The 21,309-nt window shown below is 36.6% G+C and overlaps 1 protein-coding gene and 1 long non-coding RNA gene across 2 annotated transcripts in view; one reads left to right on the top strand and one right to left on the bottom strand.

Annotated features, from left to right (window-relative positions):
- Stam (signal transducing adaptor molecule) overlaps window positions 1-6,587 on the top strand; it is a 42,377-nt gene extending 35,790 nt beyond the window's left edge. The window contains exons 12-14 of the mRNA XM_042686074.1: window positions 440-590; window positions 3,553-3,728; window positions 5,513-6,587. Coding sequence (XP_042542008.1) covers window positions 440-590; window positions 3,553-3,728; window positions 5,513-5,747 — 562 coding nt within the window. The 3' untranslated portion in view covers window positions 5,748-6,587. The remainder of the gene's footprint in view (window positions 1-439; window positions 591-3,552; window positions 3,729-5,512) is intronic.
- On the bottom strand, window positions 6,500-16,259 carry LOC122113125. The gene is made up of 3 exons (XR_006148384.1): window positions 16,248-16,259; window positions 14,889-14,891; window positions 6,500-6,597 (listed from the first exon to the last, which is right to left on the bottom strand). It is a non-coding gene; the product is annotated as an uncharacterized LOC122113125 (long non-coding RNA).
- Between the last annotated feature and the right edge of the window lie 5,050 nt (window positions 16,260-21,309).

Here is a 21,309-nt window from a genome sequence, read left to right as displayed (position 1 = left end):
CCTTTTCACAGAGGTAAAGGAACCATTCCCTAGTCACTTGTTTTCAACTTGATATAAAAATTGGACTTACTTATCCTTATGTAAAAGTGAAGATGTAATTGATCTTTCCTGTCTTACTAATCTTTTTAAAAATAAGAGTTGGCTAGTATAATAATGCTTCCTAAAGTGATGTTGTCAGAGCCCACAGGTAAGCCATCTGTTAATAACAGCAAGCCTAGATACTTTAAGGTTTAGACAAGTAGAATAAACCAGAACTTCCTCGGCACAGTACCTAACCTTAAGTAATTCTGATTGTTTTAAGACCAGAACCCAAGATTTTTTGTCACAAGATAAATTCTTAATTATGTCTGCTGGTATTCTCACTATTTTGATGTATTCTTACTTAAAACGTATTATTTCAGCAACAAATTATGTTTCAACTTATTGCATAATTTTTCAGAAAACATTCAGAACTCTCAGAACTTAATGTTAAAGTGATGGAGGCACTCTCATTATATACGAAGTTAATGAACGAAGATCCAATGTATTCCATGTATGCGAAACTGCAGAATCAGCAGTATTACATGCAGCCAGGTGTTTCTAGTTCTCAGGTATGCCATAAGCTCAAGTCTGTGTTTTAAAATTTTCTTAATACATTTGAGATCATTTGTAATCTAGTTTTGCAAAATATGAAACTTTCTTTCCTTTTTGTGTATATGTTGGTCCTAGAGCTTGAACTCAGATCCTGAGCACTGTCCCTGCTTAAGCCTAGAGCTCTACCATTTGAGTCATAGCTTCACTTCCGTTTTTTTTGTTGGCTAATTGGAGATATGAGTCTCAACAGACTTTTCTGCCTGGGCTGGCTTCAAATCTCAATCATCAGATCTCAGTCTCCTGAGTAGCAAGGATTACACTTCAGAGCTGCTAGCACTCAGCTATAATGCTTTAAAGCAAGCTTTTTTTTTGAGATAATGTCTCATTACTTTGCTCAAACTGGCCTTGAACTTGTGACCCTCCTGTCTCAGTCTTCAGAATGCTGCATTTATACATGTACTTCCACCATACCTAGCTAAAATATGAACCTTTCTAATTGTAATGACTAAAATGAAAATAAAGCTTCGTAGAAATTTTCTTTTACTCAAGAAATAATGTTCTAACATAGTAAATGTACTAATGGTTTTTTATTGCTTTAGTGCAAGGACAGGCAGCAGAATTCCCTATCAAGGTTCTTCCCTTACCTTATGGTGATAGGTGATACTAGGGTCTTGTACTACCCTTGTTTTATTGAATCAGAATCTCTCCAGTTGAGGCTTTTGTTTTAAATATTTTAAAGCTTGATATTTAATTATCTGATTAACAACTTCAGTGTCATTTATGTTGACTTTCTTGTTAGTACTAAATTCTTTTGAGCATAGTTTTTGTCTTACAGGGACTGATTATATGAAATGTTTTTAACACACAAAATAGTGTGAGAGGAAACATAGATTGGTGGATGTGTTTATTACGTGGATTATGGTGATGTTTCAAGGGTATATTTATCTCCAGATCATTAAGTTGGATTCACTAAATATGTACAGCTTTTGGTATATCTGTCGTTTCTTAATAAAATATTTGGTAGAAGCTGTCCAAATTAAAACGTACCATTTCAATGATTGGAAAACTATTTTAAATACCTAACAAATGTCTACTTATCCTGAAAAAGAAAGTTTAAATGCAGTGGGGAAAACTGTTGCAAAGCTATTATAAAACCAACAAAGAAAAAATTTCTTTGAGTTTTTTTTTTGTTTGTTTTGTTTTTTGGTTGGTTGTAGAGCTTGAACTCTGGGCCTGGCCACTGTCCCTGAGGTCTACCACTTGAGCTACAGCATCACTTCCAGTTTTCTGTGGTTTATTGGAGATAAGAGTCTCATGGACTTTCCTGCCCAGGCTGGCTTTGAACCATGAGCCTCAGATCTCAGCCTCCTGAATAGCTAGGATTACAGGCGTGAGCCACTGGCACCCAGCTCTATGAAATTTTTAATAGCTGCCTTAATGGATATCCCCTCCTCCCTTTCACATTAGTATGCATTCATTGTTGAAGATGTGGTTCAGTAGTAGAGCAGTTGCCTAGCATATATAAGGCCTGCCTTTGGTTCAATTCTTAGCACCATGAAAACAAAACATTAGAGTGTTTATATTATAATACACAGTACTTTTTTCTCTCTTGACTTCAGACTGTTTAAGAGGCCCTTTTTCTATGTCCTGGGTATAACAAGAGCAATTAACCAGATACTGTTCTGTTCATAGAATGTTCACAGTGTTTGCTCAGATTAATTTTTTACATGGCCTCTTTCACCTGAAATGAGTGGCCAGTACTTAGTAGATGAGCAGCAAGGCCTGAGAATTCACATGAGGCTAGGTGACATCTGTCAGGAGTCTTCACAGCAGTTTGAGTCAAACGAACAAGTAACATTCGCATTCAGTTTACTATGAACAGTGAACTATAGTCATTAAGGCAGGCAGGCAGGCATAGCTATATTTATAATGAAGACAGTTTGGATTCTGAGAGCTAATATCATTCATGTGGCTTAACTGAAATTCATGATTGTGGCCCTCATCTCTTGGTCACATGTTACTATAATCTTACCACATAGGCAATAGTTCTCATTTCAAACATTTAAAATATATGCTATCGAAAATAAAAACATGTTGAATGAAGACTTTGGGTGTTTAATACTTTAGTCCCTTTTTTCAAAAATTACAACTTTTAGAAATAGAAATAGGCAATCAGATCTAGGCTGCTGCCGATTCTTGAGAAACTTCTATGGAACACAGCAACTCTTAATTTGTTTCTTCGTTATCCAGCTGCATTCTACTTCTGCAAAATTGAGCTGTTTTGACAGATCTGTGGCTCACAAAGCCTAAAGTATTCACTTCGTGGCCCTTTAACAGGAAAGTTTGTTGGCCCCTGCTTGAGAAAATTAGTTTACTTTACACTCATTAAATTGCAATTTAGAAAATGTGAATTATAAATTCAGTCATGACTATAAATCAGTGAACACAAATACATTTCCCTAAAAGTCACTTTAAAATAAATCAGTGTGGGGCCTGGGAAGGTGGCTCAGTGGTAGGGCGCTTGCCTTGCATGCCTGAGGCCCTGGGTTCGATTCCTCAGTACCACATAAGCAAAAAGAAAAAAGCTGGAAGTGGCGCTGTGGCTCAAGTGGTAGAGTGCTAGCCTTGAGCTGAAGAGCTGAGGGACAGCGTCCAGGCCTAGAGTTCAGGCCCCACAACCGGACCCCCCCCAAAAAAAATCAGTGTAAAAAACATTAAATAAATTTAAAAGATTATACTAGCATGAAGTTTCAAGGTAAAATTTTTATGCTTCTGTGGGCAAGATAAGCATACACTAGCCAATGTTTTAGGTTCAGAAAGAGTCTACTGGAAATATTTTACAAAATGCCTCTTGACAGATAACTTGTAAGATTCCAAAGGAATAATTTGTATTCATGTTGTAAATGCCTCTGCAGAAAAAGCTTGAAATGCACATTGAAGTTTTATAACTTGGGTGTGTTTCTGCCTTAATGGTTACAGGTATATACAGGGACGCCTACCAGTGGTGCTTACCTGGTGGCAGGGAGTGCACAGATGAGCCATCTCCAGAGCTACAGTCTTCCCCCAGAGCAGCTGTCTTCTCTCAGCCAAGGAGCCGGTCCACCATCTGCAAGTCCTGCACTTCCTAGTCAACAGACCCAGGCTTCTTACCCCACGTAATTTGATTATCAATGCTTACTTATGGTTAATGATGTTAACATTCTTAATTGCCTGCAATGCTCCATAAACAAAGGTGTGGATAGGAAAAATTGATGATTGATCCACATACCACTGCCACCAGACACCATTGTGGCATTCACATAAGACCTCCTGTGGTAGTACAGTGCTAGCCACAAGCCAGTTCTCCGAGCCACTGAACTGTATTTTAGTTATAGCTTTGTATGTTTACTACAGTGCAGCATGGTAGTTTATTACTAATACAAATAATAGCACAAGTTTTAAGTTTATATCTTACTATGCAGCACATTTGGAATGACAGTGGTGGTATATATAGCACAGTGTTAGGCACACACAGGACAGCCCACAAATGTTATCTCTTGCTGTAATCATTCTCACAGTAGACCAAGTTTATTTTCTCAACTTCCAGTTCCATCACCCAGTTTACAGTTTCATCCTTTAATACTTTCTTTTACCTGTGCTATCCATTACCTCCCTACCACATCACCCAGTTTGCAGTCATTTGCTTATCTCCTAAGTAAATTTTCCCCACTAATATTGTATCATATACTTTTTCAGTTGGCCACAGCTGTTGTTTCTTAGTTTTCTGTCTAACTGCTACTCTTCAGGTTCCTTTTTTTAGGGCTTCTTATTCTTTCTGATTTTAAGAAGTCTAGGATTCCCTGAATAGACTTGTTTTTTCTCCTCAGTCCCTCCCTAGAATTTCATGTAGCCCATGTGCTTATGACTCCCAAATGTTTTTTTTCTACTCACAACCTCCCCACTCGACTGGAGGTGAATAGCTGACTGACTATGCATTATCTTCTGTATTTCTATTTGATAGGTCCCAAGAAATCTTTGATTTCTACTCTTCTGTTTCTTTACACTCCTATCCATAATCTGTTTTTTTCACTAAATAGCCACTTTGCCAGGTTGTTTTTTGTCGGTCATGGGGGTTGATCTCTGGGCCTGAGCACTGTCCCTCAGCTCTTCAGCTTAAGGCTAGTGTTCTATCACTTGAGGTGCCACTTCCCGTTTTCTGGTGGTTAATTGGAAATAAGAATCTCACAGACTTTCTTGCCCGGGCTGGCTTTGAACTACAATCCTCAGATCTGAGCCTCCTGAGTAGCTAGGATACAGGTATGAGCCACGGGCGCCTGGCAGGTTTTTTGTTTGTTTGTTTGTTTTGTTTTTGTTTTAACCAGTTATAAAAAGCCAATTTTCCTTGTCTACCCTAGCCATTGTCAGATTTTGGTGACACTTCAATATTTGTCGACAAACTGACCCTTAAGTCCTGACAGGCTCAGGATGTAGCTCAGTGCCCATTGTGCACAGTGCCTTGGATTTGATCCCCTTCACCAAAAAAGAACAAAATCTTCTTGTTCAGAACAGTATCTTTCCATCTTTTTTACAGTTAAGCCAGAATCCTTACTGCTTTCAAGGCACTATATATTCTAAGCCCTGAAGGACTTCACCTACCACACTATGAACTAGCCTTCCCCAGATACATTTGGTCCTCCCTACCAGGCTGTTCTGCGTAGCATTTATAACACATTGACAAAAACTGGTTTATTGTTTTTCTCTTATTAGAATGTAATAGAGAAGTATTTTTCCTTGTTTTTTTAGCATCCTGTGAGCCCAGTGAATTGTTGGACACATTATAAATATTTAATAAAATTACCAAATGAATTTAAATGAATGAGCTCAATAAGTAGATTTCCTTATTTGTCTCAAAATGGTTCTATAATTGAATATTTACTTAATTATTTTTTTCCCTCCACAGCGCAATGGTCAGTTCTGTTCAAGGAAATGCATATACCAGCCAGGCTGCTATGTATAGTCCTCCTCCTGCTGCTGCCACCGCCGCACCTGCTGATGTCACCATTTACCAGAATGCTGGAGCTAATATGTCCCAGGTGCCAAGTTACACACTCACAGCGCCGACCCTGCCTCCAGCAGGAGGCAGCCAGCAGCCAGCTCAGCCACAGCAGTCATATTCCCAGCAGGCTCTGCTATAGGACCTGGTGTTCTTCTTGGTGGCACATAGCTGCTAAATGCCACTGACAATGTTAGGAGATCCATTAATATCCTAAGATTTGTTCATTGTCAACTTAAAGGAATCTATCTTGATGGACAAGGTCAAATACTCCAGAAGGTAGAACTCTTCAATTTGCACTGACTTCCTAGAGGTTCACCTGTCCCCTTCCCCAGAGGAATGAAACTACTTACAACATCTAATTCCTTTTGTAATACGAAGAATCAGAATCATTACAAGCTTATTGTCTTGTAAAATGACCTGGTCAACAAACTTGTGACAAAGGGTCTGTATATATTAATATGTAACTTCAGTAGTGGCCATTTGAATTGCAATGGTGATCATGTGAATATATTTAACACTGTGTTAAATTAATTTACATTGCTATTTTAATCATGAACAGTTACCACGTTTCCTAATGTGTGTAAATTTAAGCTAAGTACACTATTAAACTACAGGAGAGCAAAGTGTGTATAGTATATTTACGGGAAGGTGTTGCTGACCCCAGTTTCAGTTTTGCAGTATTGGTTGTGAGCTAACCTCGTGCGTTAATGTGTCTGTTTCTGTAACCTCTGTATACCAGGAGCTGTCAGTATGCCAGCTTAGCTAAACTGTGGGTGCAGTTAGAGCAGATGAGAATGTGCCCTCTTCAACTGTTAAATTTCGGCATGATGTTTCAGCTATGTGGGACCACAAGACAAAATTAAATAGGATCACATTTTTATACCTAACTTCTAAAGAAATAATGTCATTTCGCTTTTTTCCTAGTTGGATAGTAAGTAGGTTTCTAGGCTGTTTCTGTGTTCATTGGTGGCAATGACACCAAAAACAGGCTGTAGATAGAAATGTTTGAACTGGAAAGAAAACATGAATTACACTACATTTTCAAAGTCTCTTGTAATTGTTTAGAACATAATCAGAATTTGATTCATCTGTCTTACCCCATTACTAGTCTTTTAAATGTCTTTAACACATTGTATTCTTTAATTCTTCATTAAAATGGATATAAGTGGATGCTTCAAAGTAATTTATATTCCTGGCTTCGTTTAACAGTTTATTTATTGCTGTCTTTCAAGCTGGAGTTTTCTTCAGTTTCTTTCTCTATCTCATTTAAATTTCTAATGGAATTATTATTATTTTTTTATTCAGGAATATTTTTGAAGGAATACTTTTAATCCAGACAAGTGTTTTCCACTGACACTTTGATAGTAATTTTACTATTTCACTGATGTAACTGTGCTACAATTTAACACTGTTAGTTAACTGAACATTTGTGTCAAATTCCATGTTTAATGAATTGATTTAACAAGTTCATTCTATCAGTGTCAGTTTGGTTTGTGTTTTCTAAGGCTGTTGTCATAAAGAAGCTTGTATGCATCTTTAGGTAGCTGACTCCATCTTAGGCAGATAATTATGGCTTATCTCCAGATTCAGATTGACAGCCCATCTTCAAGTCATGTCTCACTGTGCTGTTAGATTTTCCTTGGTTTAGAGTGTACTGCCCTAAATAGTAGTTTTAAAATTTTACTTCGGGCTTTCTACCGTAAATATTTTTCCTAAGTTTTTTTTTGTTTTTTTTGTTTTATTTTGTTTTGTTTTGGCACTGGCCCTGAGGCTTGAACTTAGGTCCTGGGCACTGTCCCTGAGCTTTTTGCTCAAGACTAGCTAGCTAGCACTCTACTACTTGAGCCACAGGTCTACTTTTGGTGGTTAATTAGAAAGAAGCATCTCACAGGCTTTCCTTCCTGGGTTGGCCTCAAACACTGATCCTTAGATTTCAGCCTCCTAAGTAGTTAGGATTGTAGGTGTGAGCCACCAGCTCAATGGTAATCATTATTGAAGTGATTATAATCTTTTTCATTCGAATTTGAATATGGTGTTTTAACTGATAGACTTTCCCCAAGTCATGTTTTATCTTGACTAGCTAGCACTCTACTACTTGAGCCACAGTTCTACTTTTTGGTGGTTAATTAGAAAGAAGCGTTTCACAGGCTTTCCTTCCTGGGTTGGCCTCAAACACTGATCCTTAGATTTCAGCCTCCTGAATAGTTAGGATTGTAGAGGTGAGCCACCAGCTCAATGGTAAGCATTATTGAAGTGATTATAGTCTTTTTCATTCAAATTTGAATATGGTGTTTTAACTGATATACTTTCCGAAGTCATATTTTATCTTTTCTTGCCTTACTATAAATTTCTATTTACAGCTCTATCCTGTTCCCATTTTAATTTTGATATTCTTTGTGCTGTAAAATCACTTCAGTATTCAGTAATCAATTCAGTATTCAGTATATATTTTGCGCTATAAAAGTCAGACCGGTGGAATGAGGGAATTTCCCCCCTCCCCATATGAATATATATACATTTTTCATTACCTTTTAGATTATTAAGTTTAAAGATTCAGATGGTGAGTGCTTGAAACTGATAATATCTTTGTGCCTTTCGCTTACTAAGAATGAAAATTACAGGTAGGTAACTTTTAAATGGAAAGAGTGGAAATATGAAGGGGCCAGTTAGACTCCCAAATAGTTTTTGTTTTGAAACCTGTGTGTATATGTGTACGTGTATAGTATTTTCAAGAAATCTTTTATTAATTAGCTTATTGTGAAAGAGTACAATTATTTATAAAAATTAGCTAACTATAATGTAAACTTATTTTCCAAGTTTATTTCTTTTGTGATGTTTTAGATGTGTTACCATAAAAGTGATAACTAACTAGGAACAAAATTCAGTCCATTACTATGCAGCATAAATAGCCAATCGACTGTGGCTAATCGGATATGATTATATACCAGTAATACTTATATCTCTGTGGTCCTTTTTCACTATTTCCTATCTCCTGCTCAATGAAGGACCTTCTTATGTGCCTAGAGATTTCCCCTTCCTATTAACTACTTAAGGAAATTTTTGTCTTTACCTCAGCTTTTATACTTTAAATGCTTGTAATAGATCAGTCCTGCTCATTTCTGGTAGATTTGACTTTTATATATGGCATATAACATTGAGCTTGAAAAATCTTTTTTTTTTTTTTTGGTGGTCATGGGGCTTGAACTCTGGGCCTGGGCGCTGTCCCCAAGCTCTTCAGCTCAAGGCTAGCACTCTACCACTTGAGCCACAGTGCCACTTCTGGCCTTTGCTGTTTATGTGGTGCTGAGGAATCAAACCCAGGGCCTCATGCATGTGAGGCAAGCACTCTACCACTAAGCTACCTTCCCAGCCCCTTTTGAAAAATCTTCAGTCCAAAGTTTCAGGTTTGTATAAGACAACTTAATGCCCTACAAAATAAAATCTGCAACTATAAAAATTGTAGCAATTACTTTACAAAACGAGTCTTTATCAGGATAATTGGTTAAATTGTCATCCTATTTACAATTAAAATCACTACTTTCTCTCAGCTGTTTCATTTATTGCTAGTTGGACTGGTTAGAATAACTTTCTATTAGATTACTTTTAAAATACCAATCACAAAACCATAGTTTTAATTCATTACTCTTGTATCATTTTCTGATTACATCAATCATTTGTTTGATTTTGGTTGATAACTGCTTATACTCCCTTATTATAATTATAATTATAAAAATTATTTTTTATTTCAGAAAGGGAGTAAGAATTACTAAATCGGCCCCTTGAATTAAATATGCTTTTTCTATGAACTATAAGTGGTGCTTTTTTCCAAGAATTTTCCTTATTAATATGCAGACCAGAGATACACTCAATGATAAATACATGGAGCATCTAAATATTGTTCATTTAGATTCACTCATTAGCAATTGTTTATCTACTTATGCTTGTTTACATACATGTTTGTATTGATGTGTTCATATACCCATACATATATTGTGTAAATTGGTAAGTCTTCTATACACTTGAGTACTTCATCATGTATCTTGTAAGGGATGAGGACAGTAACCCTCTATTTAACCGTGATTACATCTATATACTATATTACTAGCAAATATTCCCTAATTGACTTTTTAATACGTGAATATTACAGATACATATGTATGAGTGTGATATTTAAATCTTTAATATATGTATGTGTGTATTCTTAGATCCAGGATCCATGCAGGAATATATATAAATATATATATATATATATATCACCTTTTTAAAAAAAGTTTATTGTCAAGGTTATGTATAGAGGTATTACAGTTACATAAGTATGGTAGTGCTTACATTTCTTGTCTAATTTGCTACCCCTTCCCTCGTTTTTCCCCATTTTCCCCCACTTTCCCCCCAGGTTGTACTGATCCTTTCCAACATAATGTCTTGGGAGTATCGCTGTTGCATAGGTTCCTCCTTTGTCCTTTGTCTCACCATTTTGTTGTCCCCCTTCCCTTCCCAAGTTCAGATAAATGTATATACAATACCCAGGGTACCAAAATTGAATGGAGTGACAACCGGGAATAAACCATAGGAGGGAAACAAAAGAAAAGAAATCATGTAGCACATTGAGAACAACAAATAGACACTTTTTTTCTAAATGACACTTAATTCTCTTAATCTGGATTGATCTCCATGCTATCCCTTTCTCCCCCATGACAATGACTTTTGAAAAATTATCTTACAAATTATTGTTTTTGGTTCTGCACATTTTATTTTCCTGATTATGATGTTTTTTTTAACTTGATGTTGCATTCTTACTAGAATATTATTTACTTCTAAAACAATTATAATCAGAACTATGACTTGTGGTATGGAGTGATAAAACTAATTTTCAAGATCAGAAACTGTTTACAAATTGCACATGGTTCGCTTTATGGTCAGTATATACTGTTAAAAAAAAAAAAAGATTATAGCATTTAGGTCATTGAGGCTGCTGACAGCTTGAGTGTAGTTTTTATTTTTCTCTGTTTTAGGTGAATCCAGAGTAACTGAAGGACACACTGCCTCCATTTTCTCCCATTCAAACCCACATCAGCGAGTCTTCATTCATTTACAGGTTATCTTTGGAATACAGAAATGTTAACAAGTTTGTTTTAAAAGATTTCTAGTCCATACTTATTAAGATGTTGAAATTGCTGAAAGAATGAAAGGCCTTTTTAAAAAAGTTCTTAAAATTATTTCTAATTGCTACTTTATTTCTTCAAGTTTACCAAATTGGAAACAAATTGAGTAAAATAAAAAAGTTGGAAACACAAGTTACAATATACCTCTCTAGATGATCAAATAGCTTGTTTAGGACCTCATATTGTTTCAGTTGATTAATTACTTTTTAAAACATAAAATGTTTGTAATCTGTTCTTTTTTCCATAGCTGGATTTATAAGGATTATTAGCTGTGGGACCATAATATATCTTGTTCTGTTTAAAACAAAATATGGTATGTTAACAGTTGATAAGATTTTCATTCAAATTAATTATATGTCATATTACCTGTTATGTAGTTAGTTATAAGTTGCCAAATAGGAAAGTTTGTGTAAGATGTCCTTACAGTATGACTATTTGCTGAACCAAAAAGCACAGAAAAATATGTTCTACTGTTTTAGAATTTGTGTTCTTTAGACAAAAGATTTTAGCATAAGTCTCTTGATATTATGTAAAGAAAGTGCTGTTTGGTTGTGGTGGCATTTTGAGTTGAAGATAGGAATCAATTAAATATTCTAGTCCATTCTACTATTAAGTGTAAATTTTAGTTTACTGCCTTAGAAATTCAGAGAACTGGATTTTAAGCCAGGTTGACTTCTTTTCAAAGGAGTCTCTTGGTAGATATGCAGTGTTGGGCAGCTCTGTGAATCTCTGTGAGCTACCTTTTACTTACTTGTAATTTGTGGGGTTAAAGTAACTAGTCTATAGGAATCAAGTGCTTTAAAGCCTCTACTTTTGTCTGTTTGAAATACCTCTACCATTGACCCTGAACAACTTATGACTCCAAACTTACCTGGGGTAGTTTAGAAGAGGAAAAAGGGTGGTGTGTCTTTGGGTGCTGTGGTACTGAAACCTAAGAACATAACACAACCATAACAATTTACTGCTGAAAATAATCTGATGTTGCTTTTCCCCCCCCACGAGAAACAGACGTGCCTTTTGTTTCTGTTTGAATTGCTGCACCAGGAACAACTATACTTTGGGCAGACGTGCTTTCCTTGGTAGTACTTTGACTTTCATTGGTACTGGTTTGGAAAAATAAATAAAGATATTGCAGCTCTGGATATATTGTATTTGTATGCTGCTTTAAATCAAAGGAAGTGGGTTGTATTAGACCATATGGAATTGCACTATTCTTGATGTTCTGGTAGACAAAATAATCCTGTTTGTCTAGAAACAAAAATGGGACAAGCAGTGCAGTTCAATTATCATCCTTTAGCTATTAGGTATATTGGTAAAAATAATAGATTACTATGGAAATGGTTTCTTTTTTTCATAGTTTTTTTTTAATTGTGAAAATACTGTACAGAGGGGTTACAATTATATGGGCAAGATAATGAGTTCATTTCTTATCAAGCATTGTAGCCTCCTTTGTTTCCCCTTCCCTTCCCTTCCTCCCCCCACCGTCCCACCCAATCCCCCTCCCCCCACCAAAGTTGTAAGGTTCATTTTCGACATAACGACTTGTACATCTCATTGTTGCAATGGGTCCACCTGTATCCCTATTTAAACGATTTGTTTTTTCCCTTCCCCTCCACAAATTACACTGACATCAAATACAGTGAAAGCAGGGGTTATACTGTGGGGGAGGGACATACAAAGCAACAAAGAAATAATCTTATAAATGTGTTAGAAACAATTGCATGAAAGAAAAAAAAAACATTTGAATACGTATCTTAGGGTTCATTTTCCTGACATCACCTTATCTGACCTTTTCTGCTTGTCTCAGACATATACTAGATATTGCAAATAAGGGAAACCATGGGACGGACCTATGTTTCTTTGGGCCTGGCTTACTTTACTTAATATAATTTTTTCCAAGTCTTTCCATTTCCTAACAAGTGGGACAGTGTCATTCTTTCTGATGGAGGCATAGAATTCCATTGTGTATATATATACCACATTTTCTTGATCCATTCAGCTACTGAGGGGCATCTGGGTTGGTTCCATCTCTTAGCTATAGTAAATAATGCTACAATAAACATAGTCGTGCTGATAGCTTTAGTGTGGTCTTGTTTGTGAATCTTTGGGTAAATGCCCAAAAGTGGGATTGCTGGGTCATAGGGGAGCTCTATGTGGAGTCTTATGAGGAACCTCCATACTGCTTTCCAAAGTGGTTGAACAAGTTTACACTCCCACCAACAATGCAGTAAGTTTCCCTTCTGTCCACATTCCCTCCAGCATCTGTTGTTATTAGAGTTCTTGATTATAGCCATTCTAACTGGGGTGAGGTGGTATCTCAATGTTGTTTTGAGTTGCATTTCTTTTATGGCTAGGGAGGTTGAGCATTTCTTCATGTGTCTATTGGCCATCCTTTCCTCTTCAGAGAAGTTTCTCTTTAAGTCTTTAGCCCACTTATTTATTGGGCAGTTGTTTCTTTGAAGATTTATTGTTGGAGGAGTTAATTTTTTGAGTTCCAGGTATATTTTAGATATGAGACCCTTGTCCATTGTATGGCTAGTGAAGATCTTCTCCCAATCCATGGGCTTTCTATTGATGTTGCTAGCTATTTCCTCTGCCATGCAGAAGCTCTGCAATTTTATTCAATCCCGTTTGTCCAACCTTTCTTTGATTTGTTGTGTTTCCGGGTCTCTATTAAGAAAATTTCAGCCTGTGCCAAGGAGACCTAGGGTTTCTCCTATTCCATCCTGTAATGTTTTCAGAGTGTCTGCTTTGACTCTGAGGTCTTTGATCCATCTGGAGTTGATTCTGGTGCAGGATGATATATAAGGATCTAGCTTTAGTTTTCTACAAGTAGTTAACTAATTTTACCAGCACCATTTACTGAAGAGGGTGTCTTTCTTCCATTCTATTTTTTTAGCTCCCTTATCGAAGATTAGATGGTTCTAGGTCTATAGGTTCATGTCTGGATTTTCAATTCTATTTACTATGGAAATGGTTTCTGTCTTTGCTGATAGCTAAGAAATTGTTGGCTTATTTGTTTTCCTAATAATTCAAATAAGTTGCAGAATCCAGCAGTGATTTTTTTGTCTCATAATTATCTGTCTGAGGAAAATGCTGTTATACACTACTAAGCTAAAAATTATCAGTATAAAAATTGTTATTAAATTTAAGAAAACCTGCTGATTCTTTGAAACCACCTTTTTCTTATCCATTAATCCATTTTAGTTGTTTCAGTTGTACAAAATACTACTTATGATATCTTCATGCATACTTTTTTTTTTCATGCATACTTTTTGTCATACATTAATCATACTCATCCTCCATTACCATCGCCCTTCCCACTTTCCCTTTCTCTCCTGATTATAGTGGTGGGGGAGTTTGGGAGGCAGCCAGAGGCATTATTGTGGTTTGAACTCAAATTCATACTATGACTTGACCTAAGCCTCCAGCCCTTATTGCTCTAGCTACTTTTTGAGATAGAATCTCACTTTTTGTACAGACTGGCCTGCACCACTATACTCCTACATATACTCATATATAGTTTCCGCCATAGCTAGGATGACAGGTATAGACCACCATGCTCAGCTTTTCCTTATGATATGGGCCCTTGAAACCTGTTGCTCAGGCTGGCATATATCGTAATGGCACCTTCCCTAGTAGCTGGATGACAAGTATATACCACCATGTTCAGGTATTGGTTGAGAATAGTATAGTGAGGAACCTCCCAAAGAAATAAGATTATAAGGCATGAGACAAAGATAGTCTGATTTCTTTTTCTTGTACTAGTTATTTGAACTCATGGCCTTAAGCTTTCTAAACAGGTGCTCTTCCATACATCTATGCTGCCATCCCTGTTTTGGCACTGATTATCTTTGAGATAGGGCCTTACCTCCTGCCCAGGGTTACACTTGGACTGCAGTGTCTCTGTTTCACCATTTGCACTGTAGCTCGGATGACAGGTCAGACTTCTTCCATTGAAATACAACCTTGTGGTTTTTCTGCCTGAGAGAGCTTGGAATCATGATCCAGTCTCAGCCTTCTATGAGGGTAGGATAACAGGCATGTGCTTCTACATGCACCTGTTAGTTGAGATAGGTAAAATTACTACATTAGCTAGAGCCTTCAGTATCTGCCACCAGCTAATGTCCTAATTCATTTTTGTACTTACTTAAAGCAATTCCAAGAGTAAATTATGTGTTCACTTTGCCTGCTTGACTTTCTTTTATTAGGTACCTTGTTGGTATGAAAAAATACACCTTTATTAAGTGACTATTAAAAGAACTGGTGAGTTATTTCACCTATTGAATAAATCAAATAAGCATTTTATAGGTTTTTCTTTTCTTTTTTTGATAAAGGAGAAAAGACAAGTTTTCTTAAATACTTATAATTATGTTCCCCCTTTATAGATGTCTTTTGGAGTCTATTGGAAGAGGAAATTTTTTGTTACTTTGAGACAGGGTCTCGCTATAGAGCCTAATCCTGGCCTCAGAATAAGACAGCTCCTCTCCCTGTGTTCCTGACTAGCTGAGATTGCAGTTATACATTACTGTGCCTACCATTTTAGAATTTTTTTGGTGTCTCTTTTTTTCACAGTGGAATATGAATGGGTTTCACTCTTCTCACCAAAGTTTTTAATGTTTCAACAAAATTATTCTTCAAATTCAATGGGGAAATTCAAAGATTAGTTAAAGATCAGCTAAAGCAATTCATGCCCGCCAAGCCTGAACTGCAGAAGATACTTAAGGGAATATTACACAGAAAAAAGAAATTTCAAATGAGCAGTAAATGGACATAAAAGAATTAGGAAAGAAAAAAAACAGGTTCAATTCAGGAAATCGGCAAACTTGGGGGGAAAAAAAATAAAGTCACAGGAAACTAAATACTTTTTTAGTCATAGCCTGAAATGTCAGTGGTTTTAAGTCTCCAAATGATTTGGATGACTAGATTAAAAACAAGACACATCTATTTATTGTCTGCTAAAATACAATTCACTGGCAAAAACATACAGACTAAAAGTGAAAGGAGGAAATACTATATACCAAGCAAGAGGAAATCTAAAGGAAATAAAAGCAACTCTACTGCTGTGTGATAAAACCAACTTCAAGTCTTAAGTTTGAAGAGGCCTGGGAAGTCACTACACATTGATGAAGGGAACAAACCACCAAGAACATTAAATTCTACATGTATCAAAACAGCACTAGCACCCCAAGTTCATAAACATTATTGACAGGTCCAGATATAGTAGTTGATCTCAGCATATGGCAACATTCCACTATCCATAGATCACTCAGAAAAGAAGAAATTGAAGATATCTCAGGATTAAATAACACTGTTTTACAAAAAGATTAACAAGCATCTACAGAGAATTACATTCAAGAGCAGCAGAGAGGACATTCCTAGCAGTCCACAGAACATTCTGCAAAATAAATGGCAATTCAAGTCATAATGTGAGTCCTAACAAAGAAGAGCAAAAAGTTTGCTGTATTGTAACAAACTCATGGATAGAATTATTACAAGAAAATGCAGAAACTATTGAGACACATGGAGACTGAACAGTGTGTTTTTGGGATGATCAATGAGTCATTGAAAATTTAAAAGCCACCTAGACTCAAAAGACAGTTTATCAGAATCTGTAGGCAGTTTTCAGAGGGAAGTTTTACAGCTTATTTTAAAAAGTAAGATCTCAACCTAATGGGTGTATGGCAAGGTGTTAGGGGAACAAGGCCAAACCAGATGTGGTTGCTCGCACCTCGAACTCTAGCTGTTAATAAGACATCTGGAGGATCACAAGTCAAGGGCAGCCGTAGCAAGAAGTTAATGAGACCCCATCTTAACCAATAAAATTTTTGGCATGGTAGCATGTACTTTTTATGCCAGCTGTGTAAACCAAATCAGTATGTTGAAGAATAATGAAATCGAGACTTAGTACAAAGAAATAAAAAGTAGGTTCTCTGGAAAGACTGACAAATGCTTAGCCAAACTAATCAAAAAGGAAAAGGAAGAAGACAATTTAAAAAAAATGCCACAGATACCGATGGAATTCAGAAGATCACTAAGGAATTTTTATAAATTCCAATAAACTGGAAAATCTAGAAGAAATGGTTATACTAATACAGATGAGTTCTACCCAAACTGAAACAAAAGAATATAAAAAACTAACAAGCAATGAGGTTAAAATTAATGAGAGTCAAAATTCCAAGACCAGATGGGGTCCCTGTTGAATTCTACCAGAATGGACTTGAATGACCTGAAACTATTGGAAGAAAAGGAATGGGGATGAAGAAAGAGGGAAGAACTGTACCAAACTCATTCAAGTCCAAGAATGACCTAGTACCGAACCTAAGGATGGAATGAAAGTAATTTCCTTAGCAAAAAACTTAATAATATAAAACAAAATCAACACATTAAAATGATCATATAGCCAGGCACCAATGGCTACTCAGGAGGCTGAGATCTGAGGATCACAGTTCAAAGCCAGCCCGGGCCGGAAAGTCTGTGAGACTCTTTATCGCCGATTAACCACCAGAAAACTAGAAGTGGTGCTGTGGATCAAGTGGTAGAGCACTCTCCTTGAGCTGAAGAGCACAGGGACAGTGCCCAGGCACAGAGTTCAAGCCCCATGACCAACAACAACAACAATAAAAAAGATCATACCATGATCAAGTTGGTTTTATTCTAGGGATACAAGAATGTTTCAACATATGCAAATAAGTAATGTAACACATAAACAGCATAAAGGGGAAAAATCATGATCATCTCATTAGAGGAAGAAAAATTCTCCTTTTACAAAATTCATGAAAGGCCCAAGGAAAACTAGGAATAGAGGAATGTACCTCAGTGTAATTAAAAACTATGTATGACAGATCTATAGCCAACACTGAACAAAATAGGCAAAAGCAAAACATTTAAAGCTTAAAATAAGAATTTCTTTTACACAATGCAGTGCTTGAATCTTAGAGCAGTGAGGCAGTAAAAAGGAAAGGAATATGAATTGGAAAGAAAGATCTCAAATTATCTCTACCTAGAATGATCCTTCACCTAAAAGATCCTAAATACTACCTAAGCTCATATCTGGTAAACATTTCAGCAAAGTATCAGAGTATATCATGCAAATCAATAGCTTTACACCAACAAGTTTGAGAAAAAAAATCAGTAAAACACTCCCATTTACAGTTGCTTTTTTAAAAAAAAATCTAGAAATAACAAAGGAGGCAAAAGTTTTACAACCAAAATTATAAATAGCATAAAACTATATATAAAACCATATGAAATTTATAAGGCATTGGAAAAAAGGAACAAAACACTAGGATCTCTTACGTTTGTGGATTGACATAATGGTTACTGTGAAGCGGCCATACTGAAAGTGATTTACATATTCATTTCTCATTAAGATTCTGATATTCATCAGAAATAGAAAATCCAATCCTAAAAGTCATATGGAAGCAAAAAGACCCTCAGTACCAAAGCAATCCTGAATAAAGACCAATATTTGACTTCAAACTATAATTCTTCATGGTATTGACAACAGATCCACAGGTCCGTGGAATAAGAGGCCTCAGAAATAAGCCCACAGGCTACTGGCTTTTGACTGGGATATGTGTGGTGGGTTAAACCTGTTGATAGAGATTTAAATTATTGTAGCCACTATGGAAAGCAGATGGAGGCTCATAAAACTGTCTACACTATATATCCCAAAGATGGATTACAATAGAGATGTCTGCAGATCCATTATTATTTTAGCACTGTCCACAATAGCCAAGTTATGGAATCAGACCATGACATTTTATGTTTAGCTCTAGTACCCAACTCTGCCCATTCTTGCTTTCATTCATTCATTTGGGAAAAATGTAAGTGTACAAAAGAAATTAAAATCAATCAAAACCTTTTTGACATTTAATAGTTTGTGAAACTACAAGGGAAAGTCAAGAAGAGTTTTGTTGTTTGCCTGTTCTAGGGCTTGAACTTAGGGCCTGGACTCTGTTTCTAAGCCTCTCTATGCTCAAGGCTAGTGTTCTACCACCTGAGCCGCAGTACCATTTCCAGATTTTTCTAAGTAGTTTATTGGAGATAAGAGTCTCACAGATTTTCCTTCCCCAGCTGGCTTCAAACATCTCAGCCTCTTGAATAGCTGGGATTACTGGTGTAAGCCACTGGCACCCAGCTGAGAAATCCTTGTAGCCTAAGAGAAGCCTTTATTTTTTTGGTAGTTTTCCTTGTGATTCATTCTTAGGAACTTCAGTGATGTAGCTTTCCCAAATGTTAAAAAAAGGATTACCTCTTCGGACTGAAAAGGGGTAGGCACCTTGGAGTTCAGTGGTAGAGTGTTTTCCTAGTATAAACAAGACACTGGGCTCCATCCCAGCACAACACAAAGAGAAGCCTCTGAAGCAACAGCTAAATATTTACAGGCAGATCCAGTTTGACATATTTAGACTGCAGAATATTAGTATTTTCAAAAAGGAATAGCATTTTATATCTGGGTAGCTTCCTATGAAAAAGAGGTTTTTGGTTTTCTGAAAAATCAGACAATCTAACCAGCATTTACTCCTGCATTCCTTCAGGTCACCTCTTTGTTTCCAATATGCATTGTGTTATCTGAAAGTTCTCTATCTCCACCAACTATTTAAAGACAACCAGACCAGACACAATTTGGATGGAAAACTAGCACCAGGGCAGAGACCTCTTTATCATCTAGCATTTGTGGGATAGTAAGGGATTTACAATCAAGAAGGGAAGTAACAGGTATCCAATAAGAAATCATGGAGAGGATAAAGGAAAGTTCTTGGTGAGAATGGATTGAGGTGATCAGAAACCAAGAACTGGAGATGCTGTCTTTAACCTTAGAAAGATTCTTATTAAAACTTAGCTATGTAGACCTGGCAAAGACGGCCAGAGTTGAGGCTCTGTGGAGAAGAGGGTTTATATAAGCAGACAAGAGTGTGGTTAGGGAGTTTTCACCAGACTCCTGGCATAGTTGGAGTACTGATTCCTGCTCAAAATGGAGTTGGACCTTAGACTGCATTATCCATTCAAACCATTTGGGACTTGGGATGGTCTCAGGACAGTGTGGACTTTGAATCGTAAGTCTACATTTGGTATTTAGAATTTAAAGAGAACAATGTACATGGCATCATTTTGGTGTGGGACACTGTGACCATTTCATCACATAAAATACATAAAATAGTATTGTAGTATGTTACTTTTTCTAATGTGGCTACTAGAAAATGTGTGGATTATCTTTCCCTCCCTCCATCTCCCTCTCTCTTCCTATTCTGAGCTACATCTTAAGCCTGCACATCCCTTTTTGGTTAGTACTGATCTGAGCTTTCAGGTCTCTTTCTCATGTTTATAGCTTTGTTAAAGCCTGTCTTTTTACTGTAGTCAGGCACTTGATAAGTAGTAGACTAAAGGAAATGGAATGCCATTGCAGTGATAGTATGTCACTTAAGACACCATCTTATTAGTAGACAACCTAGATGCAAACTCTTGCCAAGTATTGAACCTAACCCTGTCTAACATGATTTCTGCCTTGAAGAAGATCAAGCTCCTACCTCACAAAAATTGAGTTAATAAATGTATGTTGTGTGAGGCCAGTAAATACATGGCAATTTATTATGAAGCAATAGAAAAGATAGCCTGGATGAAAATGTGGAACTGTGCTAGTCTAGCAGAAAGGAAATTGGAGAGAGTTAAACTAGAATAATTGAGTATAATTATAATTGAGTATAAGCTGTCGTTGGATGGTAATGCTAAATAGCCCATCTGCCTCTGAGCAGGGAGCGGGGGTAGGTGGGTCTGGGGTCTAATCCCACGGCCTAGGCATTGTCCCTGAGTGTAAAGGTAGCATTCTACCAACTGAGCCACAGCTCCACTTCCAGATTTTTTTTTTTTTGATGATCAATTAGAGATATAGAGTCTCATGGTCTTTCCTTTTCAGGCTGGCTTTAAACCACAATCCACAGATTTCAATCTCCTGAGTAGCCAGGATTATAGGCATGAGCCACCAGCTTCCAGTTTATGGTCACAAGTCACTTCCTATGTAAGTCCACACGAAAGAGAAAAAGTTCAAGCTTTCCTGCTTTTTGAAGGTAAACTTTTTTTGGTGGTATTTATTTAATTACCTAGATCTAGACTTTGTAGTCTGATACAAGTAGGTTATTTCAATTTTCCTTTATTAAGATTTACTCTATTTTCAAGAGATGTTCTATTTTGGAGAATGTTCCATGGGGAAGAATGCGTATTCTGCAGTTTTTCAGTAATAATCTGTAGATGCCTGTTAAGTCCACTTGAGCTATAGTTTTATTAATTTCAGAAGTTTCTTATATTGAGTATTTATATGGATGATCTGTCTGGTAGTTGGGTCATCCACTACTCATATGTTGGGGTGATCTATGAAGTCCAGTAGTACTTATTTTATGAAATAAATCTTACTAAAGATTTGGGAACTTTTCTGCTATTATTTTATTGATTATTTTCTATGCAGTCAGCTAACACTGACACTTTTACCTCTGCTGCCTCTTTTTCCTCTTCCTCCTCCTCCTCCTCCTCCTTTCTTTC

This window comes from Dipodomys spectabilis, unplaced genomic scaffold (assembly GCF_019054845.1).
Source record: "Dipodomys spectabilis isolate Male_0828 unplaced genomic scaffold, ASM1905484v1 ptg000096l, whole genome shotgun sequence".
Taxonomy (NCBI): domain Eukaryota; kingdom Metazoa; phylum Chordata; class Mammalia; order Rodentia; family Heteromyidae; genus Dipodomys; species Dipodomys spectabilis.
Note: the sequence above shows the minus strand (reverse complement) of the source record. Positions and strands in the feature narration are given on the sequence as shown.